Source organism: Gymnodraco acuticeps, unplaced genomic scaffold (genome assembly GCF_902827175.1).
Source record: "Gymnodraco acuticeps unplaced genomic scaffold, fGymAcu1.1, whole genome shotgun sequence".
Lineage (NCBI taxonomy): Eukaryota > Metazoa > Chordata > Actinopteri > Perciformes > Bathydraconidae > Gymnodraco > Gymnodraco acuticeps.
In genome coordinates this window covers 2,469,309-2,495,532 of record NW_022990459.1, presented here as the reverse complement: position 1 = coordinate 2,495,532, position 26,224 = coordinate 2,469,309, and the positions used below count along the sequence as shown (strand labels likewise).

At 38.9% G+C, this 26,224-nt stretch overlaps 1 protein-coding gene across 1 annotated transcript; it reads right to left on the bottom strand.

Moving 5' to 3' along the window:
• Positions 1–578: 578 nt before the first annotated feature.
• creb3l2 (cAMP responsive element binding protein 3-like 2) lies at positions 579–26,088 on the bottom strand. Its single transcript, XM_034225873.1, has 12 exons — positions 24,980–26,088; positions 9,555–9,801; positions 8,563–8,777; positions 8,398–8,476; positions 7,514–7,716; positions 6,904–7,050; positions 6,432–6,490; positions 6,222–6,290; positions 4,825–4,924; positions 4,442–4,571; positions 2,782–3,020; positions 579–2,384 (listed from the first exon to the last, which is right to left on the bottom strand). The coding sequence occupies exons 1-11, from the start codon at positions 25,076–25,078 to the stop codon at positions 2,806–2,808; spliced, it is 1,563 nt and encodes a 520-aa protein (XP_034081764.1). The 5' UTR covers positions 25,079–26,088; the 3' UTR covers positions 579–2,384; positions 2,782–2,805.
• Between the last annotated feature and the right edge of the window lie 136 nt (positions 26,089–26,224).

Here is a 26,224-nt window from a genome sequence, read left to right as displayed (position 1 = left end):
GGTAAGAGACGGACCCCGAACCTCTATGGCCCGAACACATCTGGTACCTCGAACACATCTGGTACCGACACCAGTTCTGAACCTGAAAACCTCTAGCACGGAGCTTGAACCGGAGTTGCGTTGGTGTGAATGAGGTAATGAACTAAGTTCTAGTTCCGGATTTTTTTGTTGTGAACGCACATTTTTGGAACTATATCGGAACTATACTGGGAAAAAGTACTCCGGTTGTGAAAGCGCCTATTGTGTTCTTTTTAACCAAATATCTCCCAGAGGGGCGTGGGGAGTGGCTCCTTATTTTTCATCTAAAGTAACAGACAGAGAATCAGCACTTTTTGAAACAGGGCTGAAACAGAGGGGTTTATGGGATGCTGCAATGATCTGTTTGGTATTTGGAGCCAAACACGTTCAGAGACATGTATTGTATATATCTGAGACCTATAATATATTGATGAAAACAGTATAATAGGGGACCTTTTAAAATACCATGGTTACTTTTTACATTATTTCTATACTTCAATACCATTTTGTTTGTCTTTTCTTTGTTTCTAAATTCTCATTAAAAAGACCCACACACACAATCAGGTTTTGCCAAAATATGCTTTTTACTAAGGAAAAATACTATATTCATTTGAAAGCAATAAGACAAGAGCTTTACACAGAAGCAACATGGAATTTTAAATCTAATTTTGGAAAAATCCCTCTCCACTTGCAGCTAGTTTCAGTCTAAACTAGAAGAGAATTTCCATTGAAATGTTCAAAATAAAGTCCAAGTTTTGGCCTAACAACATAAACATTTAAGGATAAATCTTTGACAATCTAGCCACTGATTGATGTACAAAACTTAAAGTATGGTTATAGAAAGTGTTTTCTAGTCTCTTAATTGAACTGGTATATTTGTCTTTACAGTTGATTTCATCTTCAGTTTGTTATATACAATTTATTATGTTTCTTCTTGCTATACTTTCAAAACTGGATAAGAGTTTTTTAACAAATGGGATGTTTGTATTTACAACTTGGATGCACAGAAAGTGGAATGGGTTTAACACACATCAGAAAACATGTTTTAAATAAGAAGATAAATGTAAAACCCGACTTGCGATAAACTTGAAATGAACAAATAAGATGTTTAAAGCCATGATCTGTAACAAACAAAGTGAACCGGAAACAGAAGTAAGGACAAAGCTACGTTCATCATTTATCACAATCACATCCAAAAGACTCAGGATCAATGATGGATTGGTTTATAAACTCCACATCCCAGACAGTTTTAGACTTGCTTATTTATTAACAACTTATATTTACAAAAATAGATACTTTTTTTTTCACTTCTGGGAAGAAAGTTTTTTTTGGCAAATGCTGAGAGATCAGAGCAGATAAATAGCTGACAGTGAAAGTGTTTAAGGCAAAAAGATCACAGGAAATAAGGCCAAAGAGAGTTCATTCTGTGGTTCCAGTACACATTTCTTTAAAAGTTGGACATCAGGCGAAATACGCTTGATAATCTCTAACTCTCGGCGAAAAGGCACAAGAATATTTCCTCAAATGTCAAAAAATCCTAGAGGAGAAGTAAAATTGTGGGATGCTCAACAGATATTTTGAGCTTTTTATTGACACTGGATTTGAAATGTGCAGTCAGTATTCACAATATAAAACAACAGATTTCGAACTGCAGATTCATATAAGGTTTTAAAAATATAAAAACGGTTTTGAATGAGTGCAGGAACCCGTGTTAGGCCTTGGATCTTTGAAATGTAAAGTCAGCTGAAGAAAATATATAACAATATATAAAAGAGTACAATAAAGTCAAAATAAAAAAACACAATATGAACATAAACAAAAGTATCAAAAGGGGGCTCACTGGAATAGAATAAAACATTTAAAAAGAACTACAAAGAGCAATAACTTTATAAAAAAACAAAAAAAGGTTTCTATAAATACAAAGGTTCTCTCCCTCAGTGTCCTGTAAAAAGCCTCACATGTCATATTTAAAATACTTTTCCACTGTCTGAAATTCACTATTTCTATTTGAATGTCAATGATTGACTCACGTAAAAATTATTCAGTGCATTTTTACTTCAGAAGAAATTAAAGCAACCAGTGCCTCCTTCTTATTATTATTATTATTATTATAACATTATTTATTAATACTAATACCAGTGTGTCTGATTAAGCAGAGATGGAACAGTCAGCAGTGGAACTACTGTATGAAGGTTTGCCTCCAGGACACTGAACCAGGTCTAGAAGGGGGTGGGGGGTCAAAGGTCATCATGAGGGTCAGGGGGGGTGATGGTGGGATAATGTGGGGGTGTTGACATGAATCTCATGAGGTCTCGTTGACCGTCCGATCCAACTCTATCACTTTACTGCTGCTGCTCTCCAAAGACTGAAAACACATAACATTGGATTTTAATTACAAATTTAATACCTTATTTAAATTATATCACATTTAGGGATCCTTCATCTATTAAAATGTCCATTTTAGTACTTTTTAAGCTTTTCCCGTGTGTATTTCTGGGCTTTTCCTGCACTTTACAGCCATTTTTTTTAAATATTTTAAAGAAAATACAAAAGTGTAGTGCGGTGAAGAGTCCATTATAAAGCCTTATATATAATACAATTAACTGGCTTTCTAATCTTTCTGGGTCATTTTTTTATAACAAATATTTATACATATATACATATACATAGTTCCGCTTTCCTAAACCCTAATGTTGCTATCCACTGCTAATGCTAACGTCTTCTTCTTCTGTTATATTCTAAGTATCTGCACAGTCTGTTTACCTGTGCAGGTCCAGCAGCACGTTTTTAGACGTTCTGCGTTTCATTGCTTATTATTTCTTTGTGGTACGAGTGTTTCCACCATGATGGGCTCCTCCACCACTTTCTGTTTGCTCCGAGCGACGCCCAAGCTGCCATGACAACAGCCGGCGCCTCCTCCCATTGGTTGGGATATTCCCCACCGAGACCGAGGAGATGCGGCTGCTCGTCCTCGAAGGTGGACAACAGATTCCTTGACTTTACTTTAAATAAAAGAAGAATGAAAAAATACATTTTAATTTACCTTTCTGTTATATCTCTGCATTTAACAAAAGGCAAACTTTTAACATATACAAGCAAAGTTCAAAATGTATTTGTGTAGGTATATACTGTCTATATTGAATAATGCCTTTTCGCAAGAGAGATAAAAAGTACATAACAACTACAAAGAGACACAAAATAACTATGAATACACAAATATTGAAACAAAAGAAACTACAAATACACAGAAAGAGACAAGAAAGAGACATGAAATGAGTAGAACTAGAATCTAAATCACTAAATAGATACACAAAACTAATTCAAAGACACAGACTATAAAGACCACAATGTGACTACAAAAAGACAGAAAACTACAACAAAAAGGCAAAACAGAACTACAAAAAGACCCAAACAACTACATGGAACACGAAACAACACTAAAAGAGGTACACAATTTTAACATCTCTTAATCTCTACCCTCTGAGGTATTGGGGTCTTTTGGATGTCAGTTTGAAGGGGCCCACTGTCTCATAACCCTAACCCTATGTACACACCCACTGTCAGCAGCTGTGCATGGAGCTACACACACTTTTCCAAACACACAGACACACTTGTTATGTTATTGTCTGCATGGCGGCAGGATGGGGCAGGAAACTGGATTGGATTGTTAAGAAAATTATATCTATTACAAAAGTGTTTGTGTGTGTGTGTGCGTGCCGTGTGTGTGTGTGTGATGTGTGTGTGTGGGTGTGTGTGATGTGTGTGTGTGTGTGTGTGTGTGTGTGTGTGTGTGTGTGTGTGTGTGTGTGTGTGTGTGTGTGTGTGTGTGTGTGTGTGTGTGTGTGTGTGTGTGTGTGTGTGTGTGTGTGTGTGTGGGAGGCAGCAGAGAGGATGTAGTGAAAGGTCAGCTCTTCTCATCAGTGGCTCTGTGGCTATTATTGCAGCGCTGTAGGTGGAATCTGATTATTGCCGATGTTGTAATGGAATATATATTTATAGTTTTGGAAGTAATGCCTCGTTTCAATAGAAGCACCAGGAGAGGTCAGTTTAGACGAGAGAGACACAGTATTTTAGCCCGCTAGGTATTTGGATTTGGAGGAGAATTGTTGGTTTAATTACATTTTTTTACTGTCTTACACCATAGGAATACTTTATGAAAACGGGTTTAGTTCCCCTTTAATTGTGATCACTTAATATTGAGATCTTCTTCAAATTAAAATGACATGTTATCTTTAATTTGTCTCGTATGTTCTCAAGAGAAGCCTGTTCAGACATTCCAATGTAATGTGCTCCTTCAACCTGCAATAATGTATCTTAATAAATGACGATTATTTTTTAAATGTTGCGGGTTGCACTGCTGTCTTTAACTAGCCAAATATTCACCGTTGAACAGTTTGTTGGGTGTATGTGTGAGTTTAAATACCTGTGGTTGTGTAAGACTCTTTGACATCCAGCTGTTTGGAGGCAAGGCCAATTTCAGTGATGGTGGAGCAGGGAGACATACTGCTGGGGTAAAAACTCCCCAAAAACAGAGAGAAACACAAAACAACCACCTGCAGAGGGAGAGGGGGGAGAGAGAGAAAGGTAGAAGAGAGAGAAGGGGGGAGTAAATAAATTATGAAGCAACGCTAAGCTGCTAATGAATGATGGAAGCAGATGTTCCCAATTCAATATTTTGAATCGATGTTTCACCACCACAACCTCCTAATAGCATGCGCACACTAACACACACACACACAAACACACACACACACACACACACACACACACACACACACACACACACACACACACACACACAAGTACCATTAGGCATGATGATGTCTGGGTGCCGGCCATCCTGCAGGATTTAGGGACTTTTCCGGTGACCACCGCCTGCAGAGACTGCAACTGCTGCAACAGAGACCTGCGGAGAGACACACACAGGTTAGACACACACACACCACATACGTCTTACATATGTAACAGACACAGGTTAAGGACACACACATCTGATGAACTACAAGCATGAGGGAGAGCACAAAGAAAACATAATGAACGCAGATGTAACTTACTTATTTGTAAATGCAATGAAGTATTTTTTTGTAAAATAGAGTACTTCTATAACACTGATAATAAAAAGGATTGTATAGGGTTGTAGTTCATTGTTACTTTATGATTATTGTTAAGTTCCTTTCCTTTTGTGATGCTGTATTATTATTGAATCCCCTACATGACTTTGTTCAAATCTTACCCTAAGAATTGTAATATATAACTTTTTTAACGTTTTCAATCCTGTTTATAATCAAGTTTGTAGTTATTTCGCCATAAGATGTTGATCTTTGACTATAAAAAGGTTGTAATTGGATAAATCACAGGAGGGCTCTTTTTTTTACAACCTATGCCTTCTGCACTCTCGCTTCAAGTAACCTTGTTTGTTTGTACCTTGACTGTATATAACAATATTGAATTAGTCAAAGGACTTGTTCTGTTGCTTCATTAAAGACGGCTAAACAAAACACACACACACACACACAAACACACACACACGCCAATGGTTCATTTAACTTTCAGACAGCAATGATAAACCACTGAGTGGAAAACAAAAACAAGACCTGATACAGCTGTGCATCACACACACACACACACACACACACACACACACACACACACACACCACACACACACACACACACACACACACACACACACACACACACAGTGCATCCATGCATAACGAGAGCACCAACACGGTCTCTAAATTGAAGCAGCTTGAGCATTTTACATTCAAATAGCCTCATGATTATGCATGGTGAAGCTTTTAATTCAATAATAAAATTCAGTAAATGTATTCCGACACATTATTCCTCTCTAATTCAATTATTATAGTACCACTATTTTCAAAATGAGTAAATATTATCTCCACCGCTGAATTGTGGTGATATCGACAATGTTTGATTTTTTTTAGTAATGTACGGAACTGCTGATTACCGGCAAACTGATTTATAACATATTAGTGGGGAAATAAAGATCCTCTAGCTATTAAACAGTGTTTCTGACTTTTGCATTGTTACCTGAAACCGAGCACTTCTTTCATTGAATAGGCTGAGTTTCGTGTATAAAAACATCTTTCTTGGCATGCACTGAATCTAAAGGCAATCCCATGTGCAGTAGTGTGTGTATTAATACAGTATGTGTGTATAATTAGTGGCTGTTGCTCTTACTTGTTGGTACACTCCAGGTTTTCCACTTTTCTGCGCAGCTCGTGGTTTTCGTTGGAGCATGTCTCCACCCTGAGGACAGAAACAGTACTGCAGGTCAGTCACTGCACTTCAATGCACATTATTTATTTTCGTTTTGTTGATATTGCATTTAACCTTAATCTCTTTTGATTTTCCAGTCCCTCTGCTATAATGAAGAAGAGGAGAACTTACTTCTTCTCCAGAGCGTCCATGTACTCTTTCTTCTTCCTGCGACTCTCCTGAGCAGAAATCTAAGACAAAGATAAATATACTTAGAGGAAGAAAGCACATTTATGTTGTTTTACAGAAAAAAATATTCAGTTTAATATTAAAGGCATACAGGTAAACAGGTGCATACAGAAGAGGAGAGTTTGTGAACATTACTTTTCATGCCATCAAATTATATTTTAATCTATGCTTTATATTGAAAGTGCAATATCTTTCCTCATTTTTTGGTGGATTTGATATAAAAAGTACATAAGTGTTGCATGAACCAACAGTTCTTCTTGTCCTTTATTCTTATCAGAGAATAAACTTAATCAAACAACATATTTGTGCATCTGATACAAATCTTTCACCATATTGTCTTGGTTGTAACAGCCTTAATGGATTACTAAAAATGCATATGGATGGTGATTTACGGTCTGGATGAATCAGTCTGTACCTTATTTTTGATCTTCCTGCGGATCTTCTTCAGGGCCTTCTCCTCGGCCTTGGTGAGGGGCAGCTTGTTGGGGACGGGGTACCCTTCAGCCACCAGCGTACGACGCTCCTCCTCCGTCAGCATCAACGGGCCGGACCCCTGCAGCTTCTACACACAAACAAACATTATATTTAATCACAATGATTCAAAAAACGTTTGTTGAAGCCAGGTTTTAAACGGGCATTTGCAAAAGTACCTTTACTCTATATAAAAGGATACAATATAAAACAAAATTAAAAGATCTTCTCAAGAAAATCTAAAATGGTGGAAAATGTCTTGTATTTGGTATTTAGATAGTTCTGGATCATGGAGGAAGAACAGGAGAAAATATGTGACAATGTAAACTGATGGCAATATTTTATACAGTACAATGTGACTTTGTTTAGAACACTTCTCACCCCAAAGGCCCTTTCTCTTGATGATTACTAGAATAAACTGTGATTTAGTTGGAACAAGGTTGTCTACTCTTTCCAACAGGAATATATTTGGATGTTTATGTGTGATGAAATGTAGATTGCAGTGAGTGAATGGTAGATGAAGTAGGAACCTAACTAACTAAGATGGTGCTTACATGAGCAGCGGTGAGCAGAGGGGAGTTGGAGAGGGAGGAGGTGGCGCGGGGAGACACCTTCGGGCTGGCCTGGGATGGGGGGGGGCTGGAGGGGGAGGGGGGGCAGGAGAGGCCGGGCGGGGCGTGGACGGGACTCTGACTCCCCTCAGAGTCACTGCCGTGGGAACTGGGAGGAGTGGGAGGCATCTGCAGCACCTCCAGACCTGAGACCGGAGGAAGCATTTGAAAGATTAAAACTAGAAGTATTTAAGGATAATATATCAAGGTATTGATGAGTTAAGCTGTTCTCAAAGGACCGTTGAAGTTCATATTTCAAATTTATTCTCAGCCTGTGTCTTTGATAACTTAAATTCCAGCGTTTTAGGAGTTGTTACATGGGAGCCAAATTATTCACTATGTCTGTTCCTCTGAAAAGACAACCAAACTAAGTGATTACAACGGGTGAAAACACTTAATAAAACTATTTAAAGTTACAAATCATTGCTTCTCACTTTGCTCAGGTTGTTTTCTGATTACTTAACACTGAGACATCCAAAAACTAAAATAAATAATCCTGTTAATCCCCCAGATTGAAAAAGGTAGAATTGTTAAAAAGTGTCTTTAAACTGTATATAAATTCAATTTCTGACTGCTTTCGGCAGATAACCAATAAACTAACGCATGGTTTTCATTTGGGATAATGCAAGTACATTACTCTACATAATATAAGATATTTGTTGTAGTTTTAATACATTTAAATGCATAAATGATGCATGCAAGACCTTTAAAGTGATATTTATGATACTTTGACTATGCAAAGGACATCATGATGTAACAACAAAGCTCCAGCAGGGGTCCTTGTTGCAATAGATAACTGACAAACAGTGAGTGACAAAGATTCAGACCTTTAGGTGAAAGATTGAGAAACTGGTCGACTTCATGAGGCTCCAGTTTAATCTGCGGGATGATGTTCTCCTCTTTAATCTGTAGATAGACAACAGTGTTAAACAACAGTCAAATGATCATCAAAAATATCAGTTGTCATCCCTATCGTCCTGTGTCCTCCTCACCTTGAAGGCTTTGCCCTGACTGCTGTTGACTCTGGGCTGAGCTGGGGGAGAGGGGGGGACAGCAGGGGCCACAGCGGGGCTCTCAGGAGCCCGGGGCCCCTCACCTGGGACCAGAGAGAGGGAGAGGGTGGGGAGCAGGGAGGGGGTCTCACACAAGAGGCTGTCGATGGAGTCCTCCTGCTCCATGGGCCAATCAGCTGACTCTCCATCAGACTCTGAGGAGCAAGAGGAGACATGTCAGGGTTTCTGGGAGGTCAATTCTGCTCCGTTTCACGCCTCGGCTAACATCTCAAATGCATCTTTTTATCTTTTATTTTATAATGTTAAAGGAAATCTTGTTATCACTTGTAATCACTTTTTATGTAGTTTGTAAATCACTGCAAGAAGAACACATCAGATTTGCAGGTATAAAACATGTTTAACTCATGGCTGCTTTTAACTGAAATTAAACTTTCATTTAGCATTTGAGCAGGAACGATTAGGAAGGACGGAAGAAAGAAAGTCATTCTCAGAAGGAAGGAAGGAAATGAAAGCACAAAGGAAGAAAGGAAAAAACTAATAAATAATCAAATAGATATATCCTTTATTTAACCAGGTAAAAAAACAAATGAACACAAAACAATACAGGCAGACGAATACAGCGGTCGTAAAACACAAATGAAATGGCACTTTAACCAGTCAATATGCAAATAAAATAAACTATTATGAAACATTAAAAACTGGCACAAGTTTAAAACGACTTCAATTATGGGATATAAGAGCAATCACATTGACCAATGGTTTCTTGTTCTCTGTCCTTAAAGATGGACTTGAATAAGTAAGAGGGAGAGAAAGGGGGAGGAAATGAAGAAAGGAAGGAATACATAAAGGAAAGGAAAGAAGTAAGGAAGAGAAGCAAACTAATGAAGAGAATGAGGGATTACTACTTGAGTTATTAATGAAGTTATTGGTGTTTACTATAAGAGTGCTTTTATTTTGAAGGCTTTATGTACCTGCGTCGCTGCCTTGCTCTCCGGTCAGGTGCGACAGCGGGGACTGAGGCCTGCTGTCTCCGCAGAGCGAATAGCTGTGCTCCGCTGTGATGTGGGGGGGGAGGGGGGAGGAGGGGGACAGGTCGCTGCCGTCCTCCCCCTCCATGGCCTCCACGCCTCCGCCTCTCACCCCCGAGAGAAAGGGGTCGCTGAGCAACTGGCCCAGCAAAGCATCCTGGGAGAGATCGTCCAGGAGCTCGGAGAAGTGCTAAAGAGAGGAAGAGAAAATGTATTTAATGACAATTCAAAGCAGAGACAGATAATTATATAAAGATAGAGGGTATGACAGCCTGCCTGTAATTACAGACTGTTTATTGCCCCCTCTCCTTGAAGTTTCCTCTGCCATCCCCCCCAGGAAGCACTATAATTAAAGACTTTTATAATAGTCTTTCACTGTTTCTCTTTCTCTCAGTGTGGGTACATTTACAAATCACATGGAGAAGTTGTCCCTGCAGCATCATTTTGTAGAACATCTAAGAATAGAATAACTCAGTTTATTATTAGAATGACATTTTTATTAAAACAGCCCAGGGACATTTTTTGACTGAGAATTGAATATGAAACTGTCAAGATGTGTCTGTGTTGTGTTTCGTCTTGTCTTTTTCTGTCTTTGGTTTCCTGTTTTGTTTTGAAAAGTGTTCACCTCCTGTTTTGCCTGTTGCCTTCTGTCTGTTTTCCCTCCCTGATTACCCGATTGTGTTCACCTGGTGCCCCTGTGTTTTCTCCTCCCTCTTCACCTGTGTCTTGTTTGCATGATTAGTCTTGTGTGTATTTAAGTTCTGGTTTTTCAGTCTGTCTTTGTCGGTTCGTCTTGTGTTATGACTTGGTCTTCGGTGAGTGTTCTGTTTTGTCTTTGTTTATCGTATAGCCTTGAAATAAAAGAGATATTTTTGATACTTTAATCTGCATTTGGGTCCTGCTTCCTGCACACACCGTAACAGAAACATTGTGCATAAAAGGAAAACATTTAAAACATAATAATGAAGATATTCAACACTACCAACATGAGCAAATTCAATTAAATAGACATTGTAACATTGTCTTTCCTACTGTTACCTTCACTTCTTATGTTGGTTTACATTTTGAAGTCTTTTTTGGAATTGCTGTTTTAATTAACAAAATCCCCCAGGATAAATCAAGTATACAGATTCTGATTTCCCTGTATCTCTCAAATGTTTAACACACATGAAGAAGTGAGCACCCCGCCCTCCTCCTCCTAATCTTCCCCCCCCCCTTCTCCTCCTCCACATTCCTGCTGTCTATCTCTTTCCGTCATCTCTCAACAGGGCGAGCGTGCAGATGTTGTGTCCTCCTCCTCTTCAGGTGTCGTGACGGAGGCTAACAAAGAGCCCTGCAGGTGAGGTGTTGATAACATACTGACACACATCACCTGTGTTAAAATGTCAAAGGAAATGTATGAAGCACCTAAAAAGGTTTGTCTTTTTTTAAGCTAAATTGTTTTGCCACACTACATGGGCTTCTGATCTCTGTTAACCAGGCAGAAAATCCTAAATAAATTATGTTACATGAAAACAAATCTGCCAATAAACTGTGATTTCAGGTATTTTCATAATAAATTAATTTTTGTATTGTTGTTTGTAAAAGTCCCTTGTTCCGTTTGACCAACATTGCAAAACCTTATAATATTTTCAACAATTCAACAATGATATGAAACAGAGAAAAACTAAACAATCATAACCTAGGAGGAATCAAAGAATGGTTAGCTTTTTTGTTGCCTTTTTCTCAGATTTTACCCTAAAAAAACAGAATAGTACACCTTGTGCTGGTATTAAGAAAAATACACTTCATTCCAAGGAAAGTTAGCTTTTAATTGCAGAGAGTGAACTAATCTCAAGTGACTAAGTCTAATACAACTAATCCACATTATTCAATGCAATAGTCTGTCCTCGCTCGAACTCATAGCCCTCTTCAGAACATAAAAATACTTCTGATGTAATTCTGTTGCCGGTTAGGATATCCTGAACACGTCCAATCAAATATTAGCCAGTCTGTGCTCAGCCAATGAAAAGAGTATAAACTATTTTAAATAAAAACACATGAAACTGTGACGTTATGAACTGTTGCCTGAGGAGAGTTAAGCAAATCGAAGCACGTTTTCGAGTAAGAGGAAGAAAAGAGAATGACTTTTTTTAAGTTTTAAAGGCCAAAGGAAAAGTGTACAGAGAGTGCAAGTAGGAAGGAAAAGGAAAGGAAAGGGGTAAAAGAAAACGAGGGAAAGGAGAGAAAGGACAGAAAAGAGGGGAGGAAAGGAAAAGTCGGACTCATGGAAAGAAGAAAGGAAAGGACAAAAAAGGAAATGGAAGGAAAAAGCGTAAAGGAGGAGGGAAAGAAGGGAAGGAAAAGATACTGAAGGAGAAGAAAAGGCAAAAAGGAAGGAATAGAGCAGGTAATGTAGGAGAGGTTAGGACATGAGAGTAAAGGAATAGAAGGAAGTAAGGTCAGGAATGAGGAAGAGGGAAAGGAAAAAATGAAAAGGAAGAGAAGGAAAGGAAAGCGAAAGAGGTTAGGAAGGGAAAAGGGCTGGAAATCTACAGTCACATCTACATTTCAGACAGAGGCACGAAACATCAGAGAGAAGATGGACGACAAAAAACATCCGAGTGTATAAAGTGAGAGTGAAATGAAGACGGAGGAAACAGAAGCAGGGTGGATGACCGATCGCCAAAGCATGTGGCCTCAATTACACACACACACACACACACACACACACACACACACACACACTCTTGCAACCATATGCTCCCCTATAAGGGTGTGTGTGTGTGTGTGTAAACACTGACAGCATACCGTGAACCTACTGCAAGAAGGGGAAGTCAAATATTTACACATTAATCCACTGAATGGGTCCATTTCCATCGCCAAGATACTGTATGAGGCTGCTTCAACTAACGTTTTTCAAATCAGTCCTAAGAAGGAGCAAGGAAAATCAGATTGATTTTGTTTCAGTCAAAAATAGGAAAAAACATCATGGATGTGAACAAAAAAATGGAGTCGTTTTTAGGGTGGAGTAATTACATACAGAACCCATCTTTAAAAATAAACAAAGCCATATTTTGTGGGTTTAAATGACCTTTGACATCGCCCTCAGAAGTTGCAACAGAAACCCACGGAGGGCAATTAAACTGTTTAAAAACTCTCAACCCTCAAACGTCCTTCTGTTGCTTTTTTTCTGAGTCCATCACAAATAAACATCCATAAATCTGCTTGGGAATCCTAGAAAAATACATGTTTATGACTACAAAACACAAAGTATTCATTTGAAATAATCCAGTAAAAGGTGTCTGTAGATCAATAGGTGCATTTAAGAAAAGAGCTGCTAATAGCTAATTGGGCATACTTTGAATGGTGATAATTTGCCAAAATAACAAATACCGGCTTCACTGGGGCTTTAGTTGCAGCCCAGAGCTACTCCACAATGTTACACTTTCCCCCAGAAAGGAATAAAGCCTCATGTTGTTTAAAAAGAGGAAATAGGAGAGGTCGAAGGAAAGGCGCTTATAGTGAGGAGTTGTGTACGCTCCCTGTCATCTCAGCAGTGGGAGTGTGTGGTTAAAACGTGTTGCAGGCCAGTGTAGCCCATCACACACACAACAGAACGCTCTTTGTCTCTTCATCCCGACACAGAGGTGTTATTTGAGGTTCACTGTAACTCGACACACTCCAGCTGGGAAACCCAACCTGAAGTCTGAATGAGAAAAACTGGGAGTTCAAACTGGAAGTAGGGCAATAATCTGTAACTGAAGACGCGGAGGGGATAACAAAGAGGCCTTTCTCATATTTTCCTGAATAACATCGCTGAATGTGCAGATTGTAATCTTTTAATTAAGCTGCAATCGAAGACGGTAGACGCTGGAGGAAATGCTGATTACCTCTAGAGTTATAGGGGGGAATCAGTGTTTTTGTGAAGAAATCCTGTGTCATCCTAAGGGAGACAATCCTTTCAGAAACTTTTTTATTAGGCCTGATCTCAATTTAAATCAGAGACATGGGGATGAAGGGCGAGACGTCAAACTGAGTCAGATGAGTTTGAGCAGAACAATTATCTAAAAGTAGTACAATTACAAACAAAATGTACTGTTAAAAACAAGAAAACTAAAGTTGTATCCGCTCCAAAATGTAATGACTTCTTCCTTGGACCATGCTACACCTTCTCCACTTACTTTCTTTAAAAAGGTGCAGGTAATGTTTCCGTATTCCTGCCAAAAGACTGACATCCTTCTTTCTGGGGGTAATTATCACAGCAGAGTGAAGCTTCACAATAAAAGCCCCACAGCTGTGTTGGTCACTAGTTAGCAGTTACATGAATAGTTTAGGAGAAGGTAAAGAAGGGAAGGAATGTCCTCAGGTCTCTAATTCCTCCAGGTTTAAACTTCGGGGGGGGAGGAAGAGGAAAGAGTGACACCTTCCTCCCCTGAAAAGCAGATGTGAAAGGGTCTCAGGAAACTCTGATACAAACACACACACAGACCCACAAAGGACAAGGGTAATCTCCCTCGAGTGTGTGTATTAGTGTGTGTGTACCTTGGACTCATCTGTGTGTACTTTGGCGGATGATACGACACCACAAATACACTAAGAAAAAAGGCACACACACACACACACAAAGGTCATGTCAGAATACACTGAATGACTCACTTGTTTGATTTGGATCGAGGCCCTTATCTATCACACATTACAAACACGTGTCCCATTATAATCATATTAAAGTCTAAAGAGATAACTTACAATTTCACAACCAGTCATACAAATTATACTGCAAGAACTGTGTATCGACTTCCCAAGCAGTGTTGTGCATTTATTAAATAAAGAAATTGATTCGAAATTGATTTTATTTCAACATAAATAAACATCCATAAATCCACTTTGAAATATCTGCCGAACTTGCTCGAGTAACATCATATATATTTTTTAAGTACAGTTCTAGGGAAGAAACAATAACTCAGCTGTATGGTGTTTGGCGCATAGAGGAAATACTTCTTGGAGCTCAGTTTCCCAGCCTGTCTCTCATAAAAATGCAGTTTATCTGTCTTCTTCACAACATTCTCGCACTCTGGTGAAATTTCCCAAAACACTTAAGATAAAAAGATCAAGCCATTTGAATATTTGAACCTCCGCTGCACTAGTTCTGCAGCTGTGAGCCACAGTTTGTGAGAATCTGCAGGGATGCTAACAATGTGCTGCTTAAACACTGAGCTGAAGTACATGTGTAGAAACTGTATCTGCACAATCATTCAATACGTTCAATTCTGGGCAAGAACTTTACGTTCAAAAAGGCAAAAAGAACAAGGTGAAGAAACATATTGTTTTTCATCAGACCATGACCTTTGTTAAGTTCACAGGCTCAGTTGTGCTTTAAGCTGAAAGCTAACATTAGCGGGTTAGCGTAGCAAGCCGAAGTTTACCTTACTAGCATCCCACATAAACAAAGTACATCCGAGGCCAAAGGAAATCCAATAAAAGAGCTTTTTGAAGCTGTTGTATTTCAGGACCAAAGCCATGCAGGTTATAGTTACAGTTATAAAGTGTTTTTGACTTTCAAAGAAGATATATGAACTCTTAAATCTGCATATTTCTTTGACTATTGTGAAAGTTTACATTTAGCATAAGCCAAAAATAATCATAATGACACCCTGTACAAAAACAGAAATGTGGTAGACATAGACATATCCAATATGTAAGACTAAAATATTTAAGTGTATCCGCCCTGTGTTTCCAAAAGGTCTTTCTTGGCATGCTTGACCCTCATACAATTTTTTCTGAAAATCAGGACAGTTTTTTCAAATCATGCTGCAAACAGACCAAACTGAGCTCAATAGAGTTTAAATGGCTTTTCAGTCTGAATGTCAGGCATGACAACGATTCAGATGTAATCTGTTAGGACCATGGTTGGCCTTCTAAGAGCATGAAAAACAGCTGTTCAGTGATCATTCAATAATAATAGTATGGTAGTGTGTGTGTGGCATAGTGGGTTGTCCGTAGGTGTTCGGATCAGGGGGTCACAGGTTCAAACCCCACTGCAGTCAGCATGTCATTGTGTCCCTGGGCAAGACACTTCTCCCCAAATTGCTCCTGTGGGGATTGTCCACAGTATTGAGTATGTAAGTCGCTTTGGATAAAAGCGTCTAACAAGTAACATGTAATGTGATGAAACACAAGCCAAAAAAAATCTCTTTAAAGCACTAAACCCATTATGTGTGTACGTTAGATAACCCTGGCAGTAAACAGGACTGTATTGAAGTCTTATCATTGGTTGTAACAGCGCTGAGGCTCGAGGCTGTTGCATTGATATTGTGTGTGTCAGCAAGACGAATCACAGGCATTCAAGCTGCTATCTTTGGCCTTATCGGGGTGGGGGGGGGGGTTGGTTTGGACTGGGTGCAACTTGATGTGTGAAAGCATCATTTCCAACACAGTGCTTACAGTCTCCACAAGCAGACACCAGCATCTGTGTCATTACATCACTCCCTCCGTAATGTCTGCAGAGTGACCTAGCTCCACAGAAATGCATGAGACTCCAGCATTTTCTCATGAGGATAAAAGTACAACACACACTCCGTGGCCCAGATTCTAGACATGATCCCAAGAGCTTGTATGATTGCGAAGTGCCATCAAAATTACGTTTTTTAACATAATTATCGATTGTATAGTTGTAAAAGGTTATCAAGGAACCTTTGCAAAATCCTTCGAAGATGTTGCACGTTTCTGCACAAAACTACTTCTTTCTTTAGACGGGGTTGTTTTGGGGGTGGGGGATGGTTAACAGATGTAAACAACAGGATGAGAGAATAAAAGGAGGCGTGACGTCCAGCCGGGCCGCCTGTGTTTATTCTCCACCCACTCACAGCTCTGAAGAGTGACAGAAATCACAGCAGATCCATTATAAACCCTAATATCCATTTCCTGTTTCACACTGTGGCCTCTCCCTTTCTTTCAGTCTCATAAATGTTTTCAAACTTGATTAAAAGAAGCCAAGGAGCGTGACAGGAAGTGTGTTCAAATTAGGAAATGTCAGAATGGAGACAGAGAGACATAGTGTGGAAAACATCCCGGGTCAAAGGTCAAATCTATGAGTCAGACGTTATCTGTGTGTGTGTGTGTGTGTGTGTGTGTGTGTGTGTGTGTGTGTGTGTGTGTGTGTGTGTGTGTGTGTGTGTGTGTGTGTGTGTGTGTGTGTGTGTGTGTGTGTGTGTGTGTGTGTGTGTGTGTGTGTGTGTGGTTCTGCAGATGAACAGAAGGGGATAATGAAGAATAAACCCAGACGATGACAAATGGAAAAACGTCTCATTTTCGCCGCCTGTAGGCCCCCCCCCCCTTCTTATAAAATCCCCCCCACCGTCTTTCTCCTGATGCCTCCCAAACCCAAACACACACACAATACAGTAACACAAACTTTCCAGTCCTGCTCTGTCATACTGACCGATCCCAGAGTACCACCCCCACTCTTCACACACATCCAAACACACACTGACCCTCCAGATGTTACATAATGACTTCACCAGGGCTGGCTGGAAAAACTCTGGATTTGAATCCGTCTCTATTCCCTTTGCCAATAAATCCCATCGAAAGACAAAAACACAACTGATCTTGCTAACAAACATCTGTCTGTGTTGCCTTTTTATTGAAAACTATGACAAAATGTGGATAAAAATGCACTTTTGTGTTTTGTTTGACAACTGTTTTAGGGAATTATCCTAGGTAACCTTTAAAAAAACGTAAACAATATATTCTCCTTCTTGATTATAAAGACAGTGTTGCACTAAGCCCTAAAAAAACACACATCGTTTTTTCCACACTTGGTGACTTTCAGACAGAACAGTTTCCCTCTGTTTCCAGTCGTTATGCTAAGCTAAGCTAGCCTGCTGTACCATGTGGTTTATATTAACTATACACAAAGGTTGTATCCTCTCTAATCTATCTTTCTTTCAAGAGAGAAAAAAACGTGTCCAAAATCTCGATTTAATTCTTTAATTATGCCTTTAATTATCTTCCGTTTAAATGTAGTATTATAAGATGTATAACACATTGTTGGTTTCATGTGATTTGCTGACAATAAGAATAACATGAAGTAACTCCTGAATTCAACTTCAATTGGATGGTGATAGAAGTATTGAAATGGGACATTGTGGTCATTTTCTAGAATGATTAAAGCTCCTAAACACAGAAGGGTTACCTTTATTATAATAAGCGGATAAGAGTTTGCTCAATCAAAGTTTTGGGCCAATTGAAGACATCTTGTCCTCAAACACAGCTGAGACTGCATGTTTGCATCAAAAACAAGCACAGCTGTCTCATCCTAAGTGTGTGTGCTTGCTATAAACTGGGTCAACACACACACACACAACTTTTTTCCATCCCACTGTAACACTGACCAGTCATCAAGTACCACTAAACGAACACACACACATCCAGCCGTGACTCAAGTAGTAGACTTTTTTTTAACTCTTCCAGCTCTCCCTTTGTGCTTTATTTTAATCATATTCCTCCAACAAAAGCTGCTCCTTCTCGCTTTTTCATGTCCATCAACTTTAAATCCCTCATCACTTAAAAATTATCTTCTGTAAATCACATATTTTATGTCTTTAAGAGATAAAATCTTCTCGAGTGCTTTCAATGTGTTTATCCGGCTGTTTGCTGCAGGATTTCCCCCTAAAACTTTTATTGTCAAGCTCACTAAAGTCCTTATTTTATGATGGCCTCCTGCCTCCACCTCCTGCAGGATTCTGGGTAAAAACTGGGTCAATGCAAGTCTTGTTACATACCCCATAGGGATCGTTTTAATCCCTGGAAAAGAGCAAACACTGTGGGGAACTTGTTAAGGCGCGCCTCTCATCTTAATTCCTCCGTTTAAGCCGAGCTCTCTGAAGCGGATACTTGCCAAGGCATGCTTGAATGTCAAGAAACACACACATATACACACACACACACACTCACACATATATGTTAGTGTTTGCGTGTGATTTGCCGTTAGTTTGGTGAGATAGCTGAAAGAAATCACCCAGACAACTGATTTCCTCTCTCCCAAATCATATCATTTGCCATTACTTTTGCCAAAAATGTACCTACGACAAAGACAAAAACACTACCCAAGCCTTAGCACCTTTTAAAACATTTATATTCAAAGTAAAATAAAAAGGATTTCATTGATCACAATCTTAATTTGTGCAAAATTCTCCAAAATCAACTTTATTTTCTGACAAAAAAAGTTGGAAACATCAAACTCTAAGTGCAAAAACCAAATTAGGACTATGCTGCTAAATTGAGTATTGAGTAATAAATGTGGTCTTCTTACAGTTGTGTGCAACCCTTCGAACTTGACTGATTAGTTGGGAGAAGAAGAAATAGAAAAATAAATGTCCAAAGACAAATATAAGGAGAACATTAAGACTTAAAGAGTCAAAAAGACACAATGGGACAGTTAGAGAGCAAAAGAATGATGAATTATCATTCACAAAGAAAGAAGAGAAGGAGGTTAAATGGCAAACCAAAGAATGGGAGCAGTGGGGAACTTTGTGGCATTTTGGACAGGAGTCGACTCGTCTCGACTCTCACCCCGGAGGACAGACGGGTGAGGAGAGAGGGAAAGGGGGGAGAAAGGTTAACTAGACAGGAGAGGTTTCTGTCCTAAACTAGCATTAACTGTACACTTTGAGACAGTATATGAGCTGCAACATCCGTAAAGAAAAACATCAAAGTGTGCACCTTACTGTTTAATAAGCAGGCTTTAAACACTTTGATGTTTCCAACTGCTAACAAGCCCCAAAAGCAATGATTCTGCAACTTTAAAGTCATGGATGTTTCTGTTTCTTGCCCCAAAACTATCAAATAGAACTCAAAATAAGAGATGGAATAAGTTCGCTGCATTTTCATTGAGCTGCAACTAAACTGCTTCCAGGCTGATTTGAGGGCAGGGAGTATATCTCCTTACTCACAGGGATATTAAGCCCACACCCTGCTAACCTCAAACACAAGCTCATACACATCCATTTAAAACCTTTTATGGAGCCTGAAGCTAAACCAGAGGGGGCAGACGGGGGGAGGCAGAATCAAGAGAGAGAGACAGACAGGGGAGGTAAATTTAGCTGTGGCTCCTGCGGATTTTCCATAATGATCCCTCACACACTGATTACTACCTTCGCTTTGCTCTCAAACGGCTGCCGGCCTGCAGCACAAAACTTGAGGCCACTTTCAAAGTCAGCAGAAAAGTTGCATCAGTTCGGAGACAAACGTGTCCTTCGTGAGTCCATGTGCACACCATGTGTAAATCTACGGTGCCAAAAGAGTTCAACAATGCAAGGTGGCTCCGATTAAAGCATCGAGAAGTGAATAAATAGGCAATCAGACACAGATATTTGCTACATTTGCCAACATTTCTATGTGTAGAAGAAACTCAGAAGAAGCCTTATGGTGCATTTCCACTGCAGGGCCTTGCACGGCTTAGTACGGTATAGTTAGGCCTTGGTAGGCCAGGCTCACTTTATGCTGCGTTTCCATTACAGTTTAGGAACTGGGGTAGTAACTATAGTAACGCAGTGTAGGCGGAGCCGTGACATTCGCTAATAAGCACTTGAACTAGGAAGCAGAAATATCAAATATCTACTTTAATATTGAATGTTGACTGTCTCACACAGCCACAGATTAGTCAACCGACCTGAAGATCCGGCACCACGCCTGCAGTGGAAACAGTGTGTGTGTGTGTGCTGCATTATAATACACAGGTGCGTCCCTCTACCTGCCTTACAGAGGTTGTACCAGTTGCAATATAGAAAACTGGCATTCAAACCGGAATGTAACTAATTACTCAGTACTTTTACTGAAGTAAAGGAAGTGAATATATAACACTGGTACAGACAACAGAGACACTTGACCTCTGATGGTCAATAAAAAGTGACTACATGTGAAATTATCATCAAAATCAATCATTTATTCATTATCTGTATACAAGCTATGGTGTGTGTGTGTGTGTGTGTGTGTGTGTGTGTGTGTGTGTGTGTGTGTGTGTGTGTGTGTGTGTGTGTGTGTGTGTGTGTGTGTGTGTGTGTGTGTGTGTGTGTGTGTGTGAGAGAGAGAGTGAGAGAGGGACAGAGTGAGGCCACCGGAGAGCAGGATGCCCTGCCCCGACGGAGAACAGGCTGTGCACTGTGGATCCAGATGTTTACCTTTGACTCCATGAGTGTGTGTGTGCTCTTGTTGAATGAAATAAGTGTGTGTATTCAGATCCTTTACTTGAGTCAACGTTCTAATACCACATTCAAAATTCTAAGTTTGGGTAAAAGGTTATAACTACTACTGGGTGGTTTCATCTCAAGGAATGCTTTATATAAGATCATCATATTTGTGTATATTTGTCACACATGGGACATTTTTCCAATAACTGGACATTTCTAACCTTTAAGTAATTTTCTGATATTCTTCTGACTTTATTCACACTTTTATTATGCTTCCTACTGCTGGAATGTTTAAAGTTGTGCTCATTTGAACTCCTTTATATGATGTTTTCTAGTTCTGTAGCAATGCATTATTTCCATAAGATCATCATGTCTGTTGTTTCACTATCCTGTGAGAACAAAGTTAATCTAAAAAGTTGAATGTTCCCAGGTTTCTCAGACAAACAGCCCCGTTATCAACTTTGTCACAATGCATTTTCCAGCTGATGCAGATTAAGTGGATGAACTACTGTACTCTGAAAAGCAAGTGAAGCTGTGGAGTAAAAATGTGTACTGGTGTAAAGTCCAAGTACCTCAAAATGGTACATAAGTGCAGTACCTGAGCTGTCAAAGCCATAATGTATATTAATAACAGTGCTGCACTACAGCTGGAGTTGTATTCAAAGAAACAGGTGAGTCTTTATGCAGGTATGTTGCTGAGTGTTATATAACCCTGGAGCATGTGCAGAGCAAACATCTGCATGTGTCTTCCTCTCTCCATGAGTACACCATGTGCTGAGCAACATGCCAATGTTCCTTTTTTGAAAGGCACAAGTATGTGCATGAAGTGGCATTTATGTTTAAAGCCACTCCGTTTATTCCTGAATGGGAATCTAAGTTTTCTGAAACAAATGCCAAGATTTAAGAACAAGCATTTATCTCCCAGCTGTGCCTTAATGCATCACAAATAATTAAACAATTATTGTTTTCAGGATTGAATCATCAATACATCAAAGTATTTCGAAAGCATAACAGCAAGACGAAACCATGAACTGAAACAAAACCGACTAACAGGGTCTCTAAGGTGTAATAATTATGAACAAGCAGAATTTTAATTCCAAAAGAAATTGTGTTCTAGACTAATCATTTTGTCTATAAAAATATCAGACATTTTTTTAAATATCCTGTTTTGTCAGTCCAAAAATCACTTCAATTTCTTTTTTGATCACCTGATCAATGATTAGCGACATCATTTCAATCATAAATCATTTTCTGATTACAAAATATAAAAAATGATTGAAGCAGAACATGAAGAATCTTTACTCTTATCTGGATTTGTTTCTGAAAGAATAACTGTAGATATTTTTGATTAAGTGGTTGATTTCACCTCAAGTTGCCCTCTCTAAAAATGGATCCTCGTCACATCACAGAAACACGTAAGACATGTCCATTATTAAGTCAGGATGACGTCAAAAAGGATTGTTGAGTTGTAGAAGAAAGACGAAGATCCACCCCCGCACTGAGCATGTGTTATTATCTGAAACCTGAAGAACTTGATTATTTAAACCCTATTTCACCAGAGTAAAGACACAGAGAAGGTGGATTCTATTTGTGGTGCTAAATTGTGTAATGTTAAACTTCAAAAATGTGTATTGTACTGTTGTGGATACTTTTATATACCCATTTGACTAAATCTATTATGTGATTAAATCATTTGCTGTTGACGTGACATAAGGAATGTGAGAGATGCAACACTCCCATAATCCAACTTGTATTGAACACTCCCAAGCTGGTAAATCAGCATGTGTACATAATAGAGTCTAAAAATAAACCACAAGTTATTCGGACTTTAGTAGAAGTACTCATTACACAGAATAGATTGACTTGTAAAGGCAAGAAATAGAACTGTTAGAACAGTCTGGTCAATTCAGAAAATGACGTCCCTTTACTGTAATGCAGCCTTTAAAACCAGAAGAAAAAACCTTGATATACAAAATTTGGTATAAAATATTGGTGTATTGCCAAGCCCCTAACCTTAGAGCCTGGTATTTGGCAAGTGCCTAAAAACTAAAAAACATTCAAATGTAAATACAATTATAAACAGTCAATAAAGAAAACAATTAAAACAAGCAGAAATAGAACGAGACAGGTATACAACACAAGAGTAAAAGTTAGAGTATAGTGTAAGACATATATATTTCCTTTTTAGTATTACTATTAGTACTTTTAATTGAATACAGGATCTCCATACTACTCATAACTAACTGGGAACTTAAATAAAGTGAAGTACAGATGGGAATACCAGAAGTTTGATTCCCACACATGCTGCCCACAGAAGGGGAGGCTTTACGTCGTCGTGAGGAATCTCAGGTCAACAAACCCCCGAGAGAGAAAGTGAGAGTGACCCAACAAAGAGCCTCACATTCAAACACTGCCGTCTTCATGCCGCCCCCCTCTCCCACACACACATACAGTTCATGCCTCTCCTATATATATATAGAATATTCTCCTCACTCAACAAGAGCATCTTAGTCCTGCTGCTCCACACAACCTGGCCTTTGTGTGCTGCAGGTATAAAGATTTATATTCATATGTTCGGTCTGAGGATCAGAACACACGGAATGTGCCTCTGTTCATTGGTGCATACATAAACACTGTAAAAAGTAAGAATAATATTGAAATAAAATGCTAAAATCCAAGCGGCACAGCTCAATATCTTCCTAATATAGGTCAAGATGCAAAAAACCCTGCATTTCCCATAATGCAACTTCCGTTTCAAAACAGACGACTTTCAGAAAGTGGGAAATGCCATAGTCTATCAATACACCACACGTAAATGACACTGAGGTAAAGGAACAGAAGTATCGAAGTATGCATGATGCAGAATGGAACATTTAACAGTTTTTGTATTCTATGTAGAATATTATACGATTTCTTTTTTAATCACAAACCATTACTTGTCAGAGCTTTTCCTGTTGGGGATTGTTATATTGGGGCCAATTTTTGTTACTTTTTGTATTAGCTGTATTGCACTGCATTGTAGCATACATGATATTAATGTAAAGCAGTTAAAAATACAATATGCCTATCTGAAATGTAGTGGAGTTGAAGTGTAAAGTTATAAAGTGCAGTACTTGAGGTTCAGATGCTGCTCTTTAAAATGAACTTGTGTTTTGTGTTTGTTTTTTTGCCATTATCCTCTCCATCACGTCATTCACTTTTGGATAGCAAACAAACATAATAATACTGTTACAGAAAATAGCAGCATGATTAACTCTGATGCGACTCGACAGGAATTGTACCATCGAGACATTTAAAAGGACGTACATTTACAGCTTTTACCTCAAGTCTTTACCTGTCTGCAGGTTTTCCTAGAAGTGTGTGTGTGTGTGTGTGTGTGTGTGTGTGTGTGTGTGTGTGTGTGTGTGTGTGTTTTAGACCTCTGTGGTGTCTGATTCCTGATATGCAAGCCAGCTGGATCTTATCCCCTATAAACCCAGATGCACCCTTCCTTGTCTCTACACACGCGCGCACACACACACACACCCACACACACAATGCCTCACTCTCTCCGTCTCACTCACTCTCCTCTCGGCCCACAGAGGCCTATGGTTTCAGTAACTTTGCATAATGGAAACATCTTATAAACGTTTATTGAATTCTGATTGGATGTATCCGGTGTATCTACCCATTATTCAAATCTTTGTTTTATTTAACATGCAAACAATTCACAAATCAGGCTTCTAAAATGTGAGTTTGTGCTACTTTTCTCTGTTCTATATGATCTAAAAGTGAATTTAAAATAGATATGTTTGAGTTTTGGACATGTTCGATAAACAAAACGAACTTTTTTTCGGATATTGTATTAGTAAAGTAATATTAAGTTGCAGTATTTTACTATAGTTAGTGATAATCCTGGAATAAATTGAACTCAGGTGGGTTTTCCCATTATTTAGATACTCTATAGATTTACATTTCTCTAATGTCGATATGTAAATGTTTATAGTTTATGTTATTTGCTGTTTTCTGTTACTAAAATTGCATTTTTTTTTTTAAATGAAGGAAAGAAGAAGTTTGCATCCTGGACCTCAAGGCTCACATTTTGAAGGGAGAGCCGGGCACCCCAGACACACAAACACACACGCACACACACAGAACCCATTTCCCTCCCACCTCGTCTCAATCAAATAAAGGTGATTATTTCCCTTATCGATCACTCACATTGGTGTAGAGCCCACAGTCGATCTCCCCGGCCTCCGACAGCTCGCTCAGGTTCCGGTCCCAGTGCAGGAACGGCTCACTACTATCCAGGATCTCCATGTTTCCTCCACACACACTCCCTCTGCACTTCTGCGGGGTTTGTTGGTATTTTTTGCGGGTGAAAAAGCAGTGAAAACAGCAGCGGGGGTTAGTTGCAAATGTAGTCAAGTCGAAAGCTCCAACTCCGCCAAAGAAAAAAGGTCCCGACAACTTGTGAAATAAATGAATTAGAAACACGTCTCGTTGGGTTAAACTTTGGGGTAAATGTGTAAGAAAGTTGCAGCAGTCAGACAGAAGTATTGTTGTTTATCATCCCCTCTCTTTCTGCAGCCCCTCTACTTTTCTCTTTCCTCCTCCTCCTCTTCACAGCCCAGACACCCAGGAATGTGGATGGGCGGAGTCACACAGAAACGGAGAAATAAAATGAGAATAGCACAAAACATTCAAGGAATCAGTAAAAGTGAGAGCGTTTAATTTAAATGCAATGTAATACATCGTTGATTAAACGAAGATAACACATATATATATAGTCCATGGTAAAATCTGAAGTGACTCAATTGTTCCAGCTGTTTTGTTGCATCAAATAGCTAAAATAACGAACTAGGCCTATCATTTCCGGTAATGGATTTCAAAATAAAACAATCACTTCATATTTGTGTGTTCATATTAGTCAATTGAAGTTCGATGCAATATAACGTTTTGATAACAGTAGCAAATAATTAAATTTGAAATGATAAAGAAAGAAACTATGTGTATATATTGGTTATATACTTTTACCTTCACCCTAAATCCTGTAATTTACAAGTTTTGTGCTTTTATTTTTAAATGCACTCAACCTATTCCGGTCTCACGCAGCTTTTTAAAAACTGGTTTCTAAACAACTCATGGTCCCGCCCATATCAAGCTTCCTGACCAATCAGATCATTTTTACAGCCTTCATGGCCTTTAACTGACACGTAGCGCAGCTAATCAGTAAGGACTTTAAGAAAACCTGCAACCAATCGTTTTTAGCCAAGAATACCTTTAGCTTCAAACCGCCCCCACTGTCAGGGAGCCAGCTAGCGTCCACTAGAGAAATATGGTTAAATGTTCTTAAATATTATATATTTGAATATGTACTTGTTTGTATACGTTATTTCAACTTTAATTATACTATTATTTATTTTTTTGATAAAGTTTGTTTAGAATTGTTAGGTTTTACTTGTC

What these genes read in the sequence shown, in the direction of transcription:
- creb3l2 (XM_034225873.1), bottom strand. Translation starts at nt 25,078, where the DNA reads ATGGAGATCCTGGATAGTAGTGAGCCGTTCCTGCACTGGGACCGGAAC. An exon ending in AGAGCAAGGCAGCGACGCAG is followed by an intron (nt 8,778 to 9,554) that starts GTACATAAAGCC and finishes CTTGCTCCTCAG; the next exon opens with AGTCTGATGGAGAGTCAGCT. An exon ending in AGAGTCTTACACAACCACAG is followed by an intron (nt 3,021 to 4,441) that starts GTATTTAAACTC and finishes TTTTATTTAAAG; the next exon opens with TAAAGTCAAGGAATCTGTTG.